Source organism: Stegostoma tigrinum, chromosome 1 (assembly GCF_030684315.1).
Source record: "Stegostoma tigrinum isolate sSteTig4 chromosome 1, sSteTig4.hap1, whole genome shotgun sequence".
Taxonomy (NCBI): domain Eukaryota; kingdom Metazoa; phylum Chordata; class Chondrichthyes; order Orectolobiformes; family Stegostomatidae; genus Stegostoma; species Stegostoma tigrinum.
Genome location: NC_081354.1, coordinates 152589888 through 152603221, shown reverse-complemented (window position 1 = coordinate 152603221; position 13334 = coordinate 152589888). Strand labels below are relative to the sequence as shown.

The window sequence follows — 13334 nt, the reverse complement described above, 5'->3', positions numbered from 1 at the left end:
CACCCGATGGAGAACCAATTTATAATGAAAAACCGAAAGAACTGGGGATGCTGTAAATCAGGAACAAAAACAGAAGTAACTGTTAAAGGTACTGCAAGTCGAAGGGTCAACGGACCCGAAACGTTTCTTCACAGATGCTGCCAGATCCACTGAGCCTTTACAGCAATTTCTGCTTGTAAGTCAGTTTACAAAGCACTGCGCTTGTGTTGGATAAGAGAGTCACGTTAATTGGAATTCACCAGCGTCCAAAATATGGTGGACTCGGCAACAAGAAATTTCATCGCCTCCTGCCCACAACCCCAGTCCTTCCATCAACAAGAGACAAAAGAAAAACGGCATTTAGCGACAGCATCAGCTTCCGACCGGGGACAATATCCCCAGCACCTCTCTCGCCCCGGGGTAAACACTGTCTCCCTTTCCGGCCGGATCCCAACAGAAAAGTTACACAACCATCGCCGAGCCCCCTTCCCCTCACCCCAGTCCGGACACCCCCAGGCAGAAGCCGCTTCCGTCTCTCCCTCACCTTCCACCACCCCGACCCCCGAGCACGAATACGAATACACACGCGCGGTTTAGTTTAATCTAGTTTAGTCAGACAGAGTCCTCATGGCGCAGAGTGATTTTTGACAAGAGCACTCACCAATACAGAAGCGGCTACACATCCTCAGCAGCGCCATGTTGCGCAGCTTTCAATTCCGTCCTACAGTCCGCGCTGACTCCCTCCTCCTGTTCCACCGAGACTTCAACATGCAGCAAGTCCCACCCCCTCCTCTCTCTCACACACACACTCAAAACCAGAGGACAGGGAGGAGCTACATTGTGCTGCAGTTCCCTCCCCGTTCACCTAATCGTTACAATAATATTGTAAAGGAAACAGTGGGGTGGTGGGGGGGAGACTGTATCGAGTGCTTGAGATAACCAGGTGTAGAGCTGGATGAACACAGCAGCATCGAAGGAGCAGGAAGGCTGACGTTTCGTGTACGGACCCTTCTTCAGGAAAAATCTTTGTATAGAGTGCTTTCCACCATCACCTAACGACTCAACGTCCTTTACATCCAATGAGGTGCTTTTGAAGTGTTATATAAGAGATGCAGCAGCCAATTTGTTGACAGCAAGCTCACCATACAGCAATTCTGTAAGAACCACGCAATTGCTGACGACTGTGAATAACTCTCCTGCTCTTCCTTAAACAGTGCTTCTATATATCCACCAGAGTGGAGAAAGTACCTAAGTTTTACAGTCTAATCCAAATGGTGTTTTACCTTCCACACAACCAAGCAACATTATGCATGATATTCAGTTTTTTGCAATGCCAGGTACGTAGCCTATGCTTTCTCATGATTAGCTGTTTGAATCAACCGTTTTCTCCCCATGGTATAAATTTTTGTGTTAAGTTAAAAATTTTAAGCTCAGACCTGAAAAATGCTATGTCGTTACCTTGGAAAACTATTTCAAAAATTTGAACAGCAGATTAAGCAAGCTATATCACAGGACCATTTTCCACGAACAGGATGCTGCCATGACAAAGCACTGACACTGAAATAGTAGGAACTGCCGATGCTGGAGAATCGGAGATAACACGGTGTGAAGCTGGATGAACACAGCAGGCCAAGCAGCATCAGAGGAGCAGGAAAGCTTGATGTCTCAGGTCGAGACCTTTCTTCAAAAAATAAGTCACCGACTTACTTCGGTTGCAGGGAAAAGTCCTGGGTTTGGTGGGGCTGGAGGAGAGTGTGGAGCGGACAAAGGTGTCACGGACAGAGACGGCCCTCCGAAAAGTAGAATCTGCAAGTGCTACACCTGTCCTTACCCCACCCCCCTCACCCCCAAGAAGACTTTCCACATCGAGCAGAGTCTGCTAATACGGTATACTGTATCCACTGTTCCCATTGTGGCCTCTAAATTGGGGAAACCAAGCAGAGGCTCGGGAACCGCTTTGTGGAACACCTACACTCCGTTCACAACAAACAAGTACACCTCCCAGTCGTGAGCCGTTTCAATTCCCCCTCCCACTCCTTGGATGACATGTCCATCCTGCCACAATGACGCCAGCCGAAAGCTGCAGGAACAGCAACTCATATTTTGCTTGGGAACCCTGCAGCCGAAGGGTATCAATGTGGACTTCACAAAAATCTCCCCTCCCCCCCCCCCCCCCCTGCATCCCAAAACCACCCGACCTAGTCCCCGCCTCCCTAACCATTCCTCCCACCTCCAGCCCTGCCCCCATCCCACACCCAATGTGAGAGATTAAACATGTTGTTTCTGCATGTAAGGATGAATGGTGGGGTCTTGCAAAAGCGGACCATTATAGTCACAAGATTTTATAGCAGGTCGGGTAATTCTTGTGCACAAGACCCGGGTCAGGAAAGGTCTTAAAGATCTGTCCGGGCGACTGGGGGAGCAGCGGTATTTGCTGCAGGTATTGCCGCGGGGACGTACGGGAAGTACAGGGAAGAGTTGTAAAGACCAGGTAACTCCGTGCACGGACCAAGGTAAGAAAACTGACCTTTAAGTATTGCCTTGGTGGTCGGGACGTACGGACAGTACGGGGAATTGGCGAAATATAAAAAGTATATAATTGGCCTGATTAATCAGACGAGTAAGGTGTCTGCCTGATTCGAGCACCCAGCCTTAGATCGGTTGTTAAGAGGGGAAATCCCCCACGCGAGGGTTAGGACCCTGAAGTGGGTGTGGAAGAAGACACCACCGAATCTCAACAAGATTAATTAAATTAGCAACAATGGGAGGCAAGGGGAGTTGCCTGAGTAGCGATCGATCTGCAAATAACGTCAAAGTGGAATATATTCTGCCCAACAGCCCTTTGGGGAGAATGTTGGGCAGTTGAGAATACGGCTCCCGAACGCGGGAGAAAGACAAGACTACAATGATAAATTATTGTTGTTTTGTTTGGTCTAGAGAAAGCATTAAGGTACCTGATTTTTTTTGGCCCAAATATGGATCCGACGAAGATTGGCTGTGCCAATACCCACACATCAATCGGAAAGAACCATTCAGTCAGAAAGAGTCAGATTATGCGGCTTGTTGGATAGGAGGTGCGAAGGTAGGACTATATCCTCTGAGTGCAGAAGGATCGGGGGAGGACAAGGAAAGGACGAACAAGAAAAACCACAATGGGATTCCCTAACATGTTAGCCGCCTCCATATCCCCCCTCTGACGTCCGTGAGTAGCCTCCACAACCAGCCCGCGGCCCCAGAACTAACCCCAAACACCTGAAAAAGAGACGAACTCTGAGCTAAAAGACATGGAACCTAGAGGGCCCAGAATTACACGATCTACCACACGTAAAGAGGGGCAGAAACAAAGGAAAAGGAAAAATTATACACTTTAAGGGAGGTCCCAATTGGGGAGGGTGAAATTGGGTGTGTGAACGCTCCCTTAACCAGTAGTGAAGTTAGGATCTTTAAGAAAGAAATGAAAAGTTTAATAGAGGATCCGGTCGGACTGGCGGAACAGTTAGATCAATTTCTACGACCCAATTTATATACCTGGGGAGAACTGATGGCAATTCTAGGAACTCTATTTTCGGGGGAACAATGAGGTGTGATTAGGAGGGCGGCCTTACAGGAGTGGAAGAAAAAGGCAACCAGCGGGACTAAACGTAGTCCTGGCAGATCAGAAATTCCCAAATGCCGATCCTCACTGGGATAATAATAGAACAAACGATAGAGAATCAATGCGGGATCTGAGGGAAATGGTAATATTGGGCATTAAAGAGGCAGCACCCAGATCGCAAAAATTTGCTAAAGCCTTCGAAGTACGAGAGAAGGATGAAACTCCTTCTACATTTCTTCAAAGGCTCAAGGAGGCCACAAGGAAGTATTCGGGGATGGATCCTGATGATCCGGTAGCTCAGGGACTCTTAAAGGTCCAGTTTGTAACTAAATCATGGCCGGACATACAAAAGAAATTACAAAAAATAGATGGATGGAGTGAGAGACAGATGGAGGAATTACTACGAGAGGCGCAGATGGTATATGTAAAAAGGGAGGACGAGAAGCAGAAACAAAAAGCAAAAATGATGGTCGCCGCCATTAACGAAGTAACAAAGAAAGAAAGAGTTGAACAGGGAACACGGAGGCAGAAAGAGAGACAAAGAGAAGAGGCAGATACTAGACACGGGAGACGACAGGCAGGATGTTACCGTTGTGGGAGAGTGGGACATTTTAAGCGGGAATGCCTGGAGTTAACACGGGAAAGGGAAACGGTCTCCCTAATGGCCCTCGATGAGGATTAGGGGAGTCAGGGGTTCCTTCCTCCTAAGGCCCACCGGGAACCCTTGATAAACTTAAAGGTGGGACCTGAAGGGGAGGAGGCAGTATTCTTGGTGGACACTGGTGCGGCACGGTCATCCCTAAGCTTTATACCTAATAGTGTTAAGTTGACTAATGAGTATCTTAGAGTTTCCAGAGTAAAAGGCGAAGTATTCCCAGTACCTATTTTTGAGCCAACCCTAATTAGAAACGATGATAAGGAAGTAACAGGGCAGTTACTATACATTCCCAACACTGGGAGTAATTTACTGGGTAGGGATTTGATTATATTGCTGGGCTTAAAAATTGGGGTAGAGAATAGTGCTGTAGCTGTAACAATGGCTATGTTAACGCCGAAGGAAGAACAAATTAGTCCCGATGTGTGGGTGAGGGCTGATAACACAGGGCACCTAAGTATTACCCCGTTGGTAATCACACTGACTCGAAAAGATGAGGCGGTTCAGGTTAGACAATACCCTATATCCTCTCTCCTTATGAAATGATGTTTGGATTATCTTTCTTGGGTGGAAAAGGGGAATTATCAACTGTAGAGTTCAATCATAAGTTTTTAAAGAACTATATTGTGGCGCTCGTTGTCTGTCCTTAGGAAGAAGGGTCTGTTAACCCAGACACCTCCACTTGAGTTCGCAGTACATCGGATACGACCGGGTGATTGGGTCCTGATCAAAACCTGGAAAGATACCAAACTGCACCCAAACTGGGAGGGACCGTTCCTAACCCTCCTGACTACTGAAACAGCCGTCCGTACTGCTGAAAAACGGCAGAGTCATCACACTCGTGTTAAGGGTCCGGTGGACGCTCCTTCCCCTCTGGCCGAGCGGCAAGCTCATCCTACAGACAACCCTTTGAAAGTCAAACTCAGCAGAAAGAATGAACTGAACTGATATGAGACACTACTAAGTATTGGTTAAAATTTTTTTTTGAATTGTAAGTGTTGCACGAACCCATGCCTCCCAGGTACTTAAAGAGTTAGGGAATAGACAGGTAAGGTGGGGGTTGAGAAGCTGAAGTGAGCAGGCAGCTTTATGTTGTTATGATAATATTGGCGCTAGTTGCTAAGGGGGTCGGGAAGAATCATTTTACAGTGTTATGTCACAATTATGCTAGAGAAATGGGGCGTACTGACTGTTGGGTATGCGCTGCGATCCCACACCATGGAGAATCTGGAATCCCTCTCACGGTAGTACCATTTACCAATAGAGAGGTGTACGAGGCACAACAATTTGACTTGGGCTCAAATGATACAAAATGGAGATCTGAAAGGGGTGATTATAAATTCGCGGGATGGTTCCCATGACCATCTCCGAAAACCCCGGGTGCTATCGACGGCCTTAGGGTTCTCCCACCGAAAGGGGTAGTCAATACTACTTGTTTCTGCAATCAGAACAACAGCGCACCCTTCTAGTTAGGAAACTCCTCGTGTCACCACCAGCCAAGCTACTGGCACAAATATACCCCACATATTGAACGGGACAGATTGGATATGTGGCCTAGAGGCCTATCCCTTTATCCCCGGGGAAAGGTACATTCGGGTGACCGAATGCATAGGAAGCGTAGAAATGCAGGAATGTTATGATTTTGATCCAACACTGCCTTAAAGTCAAAGTCAAAGGCTGGAGTGGCTGTTGCTAACTCGCCTACCTAATTCCCCATCTGAGGCTGTTAGATAAAACCCCAGAAATAACTCAGAATGGGTAGGGAGGGAAGCAGACACCCCGAGAAGTAACCGAAGGGGATCGCTTCCTCTGGAGTTTGATACCTATGTAGGAGACTGCCCAAGCAGGAAGAGAAATACAAAAGTTGGCGCCTTCCCTGGAGGAGTTGGCCGACAATACTGCCGATGCGTTGGCCGAGACTCAATCCCAAGTGGCAGCCATAACGACTGAAATGATTGCCACCAGACTAACGATTCTCTAGAATAGGATGGCTCTAGATTACATTTTGGCAGAGAAAGGTGGTACCTGTGTCCTAATCGGGGAAGAATGTTGTACATACATACCTGACGTTTCCCATAATATTACTGATATCTCCCAACACGTGCGAGACAAAATCACCAAAATAAGGGAGGCCGGTAACCGATACCGGAATGAAAAAGGCTGGGAATGGGGGAATTGGGGATTACCTGGTTGGTTAATTTGGTCGTTTATGGATTATTGATATCAGTGGGTCTGGTGGTGGGGTTTAATGTCCTCAAATGGATACTGAACCAATTAATGACATCTCGAGGGGAACGAACCCTAGTACATCACCAGATGCTTTTACAATCAGCAGATGGTATGCAACAAAGAGAAAGTCAAAGAATGCTTCTAGATTTCAAAAAACGAACATCACAGAGTGATTTAAGGGCTAACCGTGTACAAGATTGTGAACCTCAACGCCAGCAAGCGTAAGAGGGCAGAAAATGGGAAAATGGATTCAAAAGGGGCTTAATTAGTGCAGAAACAACAGTTTGAGAAAAAGAAAAGGGGGAATTGTAAGAGATTAAACATGTTGTTTCTGCAGGTAAGGATGAATGGTGGGGTCTTGCAAAAGCAGACCATTATAGTCACAAGATTTTATAACAGGAAGTCACAAGATCTTATAGCAGAAGTTTATCATTAATCAGAGACTAGGTTCTGCAAAGATGGCTGTTAGCACGACCAGAAACATTCTTTCTGCAGACAAGGACATGGTAGAGATAAGGGTGTTGTAGCAGAGGCTTATTTCTGCAAACCTGACGATTCGCACGTACAGCATGTCTAGCGCTCTTTAGGATAGCAAATAAGGATTGGAGTAAACAAGGGAATGGGGCCTTCGGCTGGCAGAAAAGGGAACAATAAACAAGGGCGGTCCGACAGTACGGGGAATGATAGGATAAGACCAATGGGAGCAGGGAGGCATGATTCTGCAACTTGTAAATTGTATAAGAATGTTTGGCATTCTTTGTGTGTGTGTGTGCGCGCCTGTCTAGCAGACACTCTTTCTTGCAAGATCGTACAGAATAAAATTGTCTTGTTTCGAAGGCTTTGTCTCAGGCTGAATTTGTGAGCAGGGACTGTTTCTCACACCCACTAACCTCATCCCACGCCCCTGACCTGCCCATCCTCCCTGGACTGACCTATCTCCCCAACTCCCCACCTACATTCATTCACCTTCACTGGCTCTCACCCCACCTCTTTGACCTGTCTATCTGTCTCCTCTCACCCTATCTTCTCCTTTGTCCATCTTCTATCTGCCTCCCGCTGTCTCTATTTCAGAATCCCCTTCCCCTCCCCCATTTCTTTCCTGCTCCTCCGACGCTGAGTGGCCTGCTGAGTTTGTCCAGCTTCACACCATGTTAGCACAGTTTAAGGATATGGGATAGACCATTTTGTACTGAGAAAAAGGAGAAATTTCTTCATCCAGAGAGTGGTGAACCTGCCGACCTACCACAGCAAGCAGTTAAAGGCAAATCGTTGAACGTTTCTAAGAAGGAATTAGATAGATTACTGAGGGTTAAAGGGATCAAAGACTTTGAGGACAAAACAGGAACAGGATACCAAGTTGGACGATCAGCTATGATCCTATAAAATGGTGCAGCGGGTTTTAAGGGCTGAATGGCCTACTTCCATGTTTGAGACAAGTTAATCCTGAAATGACCAATTAGTGAACTTGGTACCTTCTGGTCTGAATGGCTTTGCCTTACCCTGGATATGAACAGTGCCATTACTTATTAATTAAGTTATTGTGGTAGCCAACCCAGGTTCTCTGACGATTCAGAATGAACCTTGAAGTACATACTGTAATGAAACAAGCATGATTTTCATAATATTATAAACATCTGTCTACATAACTTGAGAAATAAAGAGCATTTCAGGAAATCATTCCTTTTCTGCTACAGTCATTAGTAGTTAAATAATGCATATTTTGCAGTAACAAAGGAACTCAAAAATAAAATCCACAGACAAATTGTTAGAATGATTTATTGCTTCTGTAAATTTTGAACACGTATTCTGAATATCACAATTGTATATGAAGACACGATAACCTACTGATGACAAAGTTATGTCAATTTCCAGCATTTAAGCAATTCTGAAATACAGATAAGCAAGCCCAAAGATTTCGCTAAGAGTCTGTACCTGACATGTACAGTGCTTACAGATGCTAATGGATCTGCTGATCACTTAATTTTTCCTTCCTTTTATGCAAGAGATAAAGCACATGAAATTGAATTTATTCCAGTGTTGCACCAAGTAGACATTATGGTTTGCACCGTTGAACAAAGCGTGGATACAAACATACATCACGAATATGGTGTCTGTTGAGAAGCCATGTTAAAAATCTTTCCAGACCCAGGCCGTAACCACCATGAGGACAACTACCATATTTACGCTAGGAGGAATAAGAATACAAATAAATAAAACAAATGGAAACATTAAATTTAAAGTCAATTGAATAGGTATGCACACAATGTACCTTGGTTCATGTGCAAAAATTCTATGGCATGAAAACAAGACCAAGTCAACCTATTCAACATGCTGTCAAAGATCCCATAATACTCTGTAAAGAACAGCAGAGAGTGCTACCAAATGCTTTCACAATTTTCATATCTCGTTTATCCTAAGTAACATCAAAATTAACTGGGTCTCTTGAAAGTTTGAGCGAATTTGACGGCTACAATAATAAGAGACAACAAAAGTGTAGAGCTGGATGAACACAGCAAGCCAAGCAGCAGAGGAGCAGGAAAGCTGACGTTTTGAGTCTAGACCCTTCCTACTCCTCTGATGCTGCTTGGCCTGCTATGTTCATCCAGCTCTATACCTTGTTGTCTCAGATTCTCCAGCATCAGCAGTTCCTACTATCTGGGCTACAGTTATAACTTGCAATTAGTGTGCCTCATAGTTGCAACAATTCCTGACAACAGCAAATGCAAAATGAATTAATTTGCTGTGAAATAATTTAAACAAATTTGCCAGACTGATAGGATGCAACATGAAAATACATTTTCCTTTTCATTCAAAAACATTAGGATGGTTATTAAAACAAAGGTGGCACTGAGGTTAATTTCAAAGGACTGCAGTATTTATGTTTCCTTTTTGTGTAATGCATAGCTTTGGTTGTAGGATGTCTAATGGTGCAAGAATTTAATAATTGTCTAGTGACCAGCATGTCTAGTGGACTGAATGCTGATTATGACAGGACGTGGGTTGGGTGTAGTGCCAAAAGCCAAAAAAGGTCAATGTATAAAAAAGAAAGAGGCCAACAGCTCCCCACATTCAAGTCATCTCCTCAACTTCATGCCATTCACAATGAGAAATAATTAATTTTTCATTTAGTGTTGCCAGAACACTGAGTGAACTCATTGTTAAAAAGCAGCAGTTATTTAGATCACAGGAATGTCAAACAGGCAGTCAAACTGGGCAGCGCTCCTTCATTACTGTGAAGTTTTGAACTGAATTCTCAGCTCACTTCTTCGAGTGGAGCTTCAATTTGTAACTACCCAAGTAAAAGGCAAGAATGCAAAGTGAACCAAACTGAACTTGTGTGTACTTTGTAGCCAATGGGCAGAATTTAATGCCATCTTGAGACAAGTTGAAAGAACAGGGAGCATTTATTTGGGAATCAGGTTACCAGGTGGGAACTCAAGGTGCATCTGCCAGAAAAAGCACCCTTCATGATGATAGCTTGTGAATTCCCACACAGCACTGGAGGCAATTCACAGCTGCTAGCCTTTGATTGGCACTTCATGCAACAGGTCTCCCCAAAGCAGGAAACATGGCTTTCTCCCTAGGTCCCCAACAGGTGTGAAACTTCCAATACCCAGTTTAAGTACAAAAACAGAAGTCGCTGGAAAAGCTCAGAGGGTCTGGCAGCATCTGTGAAGAAAAAGTCATAATTAATGTTTTGGGTCCAGTGACCCTTCCTCAGATCTGGGGTTTTAATTTACCCAGTTTTAAGTACCCTTGAAGAACGGCCACTTTTATAAAAGGTATCAAAAATACAGCTGACATCCAGAAAAGTGTCCTCGAGAGAAATCCACACCAGAAAGAGGAAATTTGAAAAGAAAGTAACTTGAAATAATATGAAATTAGGGAGATCAAATTAAAGTTTTGGGATGAAAATTAAACGGTCTAAAGATTTTGGCATAATCAAGAAATGGAAGAAAAGAGGAATCTAAGAGGAATCTAAAGAGGGATTTTGGTGGGGTGGCGGGGGGTGCATTGTGGATAGAAGTTGCAGGAGATGAGTGTACGAAAATGCACTTTTGTCCTTCCAAAGATGGTGAAGCTTGGTCAATACACAAAAACCATTTTGATTGATGTTGAACTGGAGTATCTTTTGGCCCATGTAATATTGTCCTGCACAGGCCAAAACATCAGTCAGCATGGTTTTCAGAAGATTATACGACTTTTATTTTCACATAAATGTAGACGATGAATATTTGCAGATACTGCCAGAGGGATTATACACAGAACCAAAACAAGTGAGATCTACCTAGGAAGTGAAACGGTTATGAACCACTTTTGATAAATAACCCGAGAAAAACAATTCCAACTTACCTGGTCAGTGTACCAGTAGTAAGGAGTAGGATCAATGCCTTCACGTTTGTACCCTTCCAATAGTTCCTCACTGTCCCAGATACGCATTGACCCTCCTACAATCTCACCAACATTTGGCATCAGGACATCAACCTCAAAATCAAAGGAAAAACATTTTAGTTTAACAGTGTTGAAAATCAAAAATTACAATATTTACGTGTCTATGGAACATGAGCATTGCTGGCAGTTTCTTGCCCTCATCACTTTCCTTGAGGGGATGGTGATAGTAAGGCTCCATCTTGAACAACTGAAGTTTGTGTCAAGCAGGTACACCCACAGGTGTTGCTGGGATGGAAGTCTAAAGATTTTTGATTCATCAACAGAGAAAGAACAAAGACACAGTTCCAAGTCAGGAATGGGTGAAACTTGGACCACAGTGGGACCAACATCCTTGTGGGAGATTTGAGATTGCTGTTGGTGCACTTTTAAATGAATATGGCAGAGAATTGAAAATGGAGTGGAGGTGCAATATTGGGTGATGCACAGACAAATAAATGATATATAGTCAAGCTAAGATGACAGCTCAGCCAGGTTTGATGGCATTTGTATTAACGGGAGAAGTCTTGAGAGGTGGACAGATGAGTTGAGGGTGTTGGATAGCACATGATTTCTGATATTGTTATCAGGGAGACGTGGCTGGGGAGGGGTAGGACTGGCAGCTCAATATTTTGGGGTATAAGCGTAGCTGTGTAGGAAAATTTCAGAGGTATTAAAATGACAATAATAATAGTAGGGACTTTCAACATCCTGATTTTAAGTGGAATAGACAAAGTATGAAAAGCTTAGAAAGGGTGGAATTCTTAAAATTTTAAAGTCTCCATATGGAAAGTCCTATGAGACAGAGCAGTGTTGGACCTAATTTTAGGAAACAAAGGCAAGCAAGTGGTAGAAGTGCGAGTGGGAGAGCATTTCAATGAAACAGACTATATTATTAAATTGGAAAGGGCACAGAAAAGATTGACAAGGATGTTGCTTGGACTGGAGGGTTTAAATTGTAAGAGGAGGCAGGACATGTGGTGACATTTTTCACTGGGATAATTTAGAAAGCGAAGCCAAAATTGGCTGAGTGACAGAAGGTAGACGGTGGAGGTCAAAGTTCATTCTTGTGACCGTAAAAGCATGCCCAGCAGCATATCGTACTGGGTCCCTTGTTGTCTGCATTTATACGGTAATAATCTGGACACGAATACAGGTGGTTTGATCTTTCAGCTCTCAGATGGCACGAAGATTGGTGGGGTGATAAACAGCAAGGAAGAAAACCTTAGGCTAAAGGATGGTAGACTATGGAAGACTGGTTAAAAGCATACAGTGATTGCAATTGGAATTTAATCCTGAAAAATGCGAGGTGTTACATGTTGTGAAGACTAACAACGCAAAAGAGTAAATGATGAACGGTCACATCTGAGCAGCAGAGGCAGAGAAACTTCGGTGTGCACGTCCATTGATCGTTGAAAGCAAGAGGATATGTGGATACGGAGGTTACAAAAGCATATAGGATACTTGCCTTTTAGCCAAGGTATGGAAGAAAAAAAAAATACAAAGCTATCATGGAGTTGTGCAAGGTGTTAGTTAGGTCACAGCATGTGCCATTCTGGCCTAGATCTAGTCCACTGTTATGGGGAAGTCCTGCACCATATCGTGGACATGAAATGATTAGCCTCCAACAACCACAAGTAGAACAATTTACTACAATATCACTGGTGGAAAGGAGTTTCCCTCTAAAGGGAGCGTCTAGATCTAGGGGACACTTTTTAAACATAAGGCGTCACCCACTTAAAATTGAGAAAAAAATTTGGCTGCCTCTCAAAGCATCGTGAACCTTTTGAACTCTGCTTTCATTGCTTTTTCAGGAAGAGAATCGTTGAATATTAAGATTAGATTCCCTACAGTGTGGAAACAGGCCCTTCGGCCCAACAAGTCCACACTGCCCCTTGAAGCACCCCACCCCAACCCATCCCCCTATAACCTACACACCCCTGAACACTACGGGCAATTTAGCATGATCGATCCACCTAGCCTGCAAATCTTTGGACTGTGGGAGGAAACCGGAGCACCCGGAGGAAACCCACGCAGAATGTGCAAACTCCGCACAGACAGTTGCCCGAGGTTGGAATCGAACCGGGGTCCCTGGTGCTGTGAGGCTGCAGTGCTAACCACTGTGCCACCATGCTGCCCTTAAGACAGAGGCGGAACGATTCTTCATAAGAGTTTGGGCGGGGGGGCGCGGGGGTTGGAGTTGCGTGAAAGGTAATCAGGGGTAAACAATAAGGCAAATTTGAGGCTATAATAGATCAACCATGATCGTATAAAATGGCGGAGAAGGTTCAAGGGGCTGAATAGTTGACTCCCGCTCCTTGCTTACGTGTACAAACTATAGGGAACTACCGTCAATCTTAATATTGTTTTATCCTCCCTACAAAGGCTGGGGACTAATTTTGCAGCGACCAACAACCTGGTTAAACTTCACTGAAATTAACAATTTTC

The 13334-nt window shown here is 44.3% G+C and overlaps 2 protein-coding genes and 1 long non-coding RNA gene across 5 annotated transcripts in view; 1 reads left to right on the top strand and 2 right to left on the bottom strand.

The window, feature by feature from the left end:
• Positions 1–840, bottom strand: part of fech (ferrochelatase) — a 50912-nt gene extending 50072 nt beyond the window's left edge. The window contains exon 1 of the mRNA XM_048547024.2: positions 641–840. Coding sequence (XP_048402981.1) covers positions 641–677 — 37 coding nt within the window. The 5' untranslated portion in view covers positions 678–840. The remainder of the gene's footprint in view (positions 1–640) is intronic.
• On the top strand, positions 549–7294 carry LOC132210121 (uncharacterized). 2 transcript variants are annotated; one of them, XR_009446315.1, is made up of 2 exons: positions 549–1648; positions 4880–7294. It is a non-coding gene; the product is annotated as an uncharacterized LOC132210121 (long non-coding RNA). The 2 variants fall into 2 exon arrangements; XR_009446314.1 differs by having other exon boundaries at positions 549–2492.
• Positions 7295–8218: 924 nt separating this feature from the next.
• nars1 (asparaginyl-tRNA synthetase 1) overlaps positions 8219–13334 on the bottom strand; it is a 45824-nt gene continuing 40708 nt past the window's right edge. For both annotated transcript variants that reach the window (XM_048547009.1, XM_048547013.1), the window contains 2 exons: positions 10812–10943; positions 8219–8643 (listed from right to left, as the gene is read on the bottom strand). In XM_048547009.1, the coding sequence (XP_048402966.1) occupies positions 8512–8643; positions 10812–10943 (264 nt within the window). In that variant the 3' untranslated portion in view covers positions 8219–8511. The remainder of the gene's footprint in view (positions 8644–10811; positions 10944–13334) is intronic.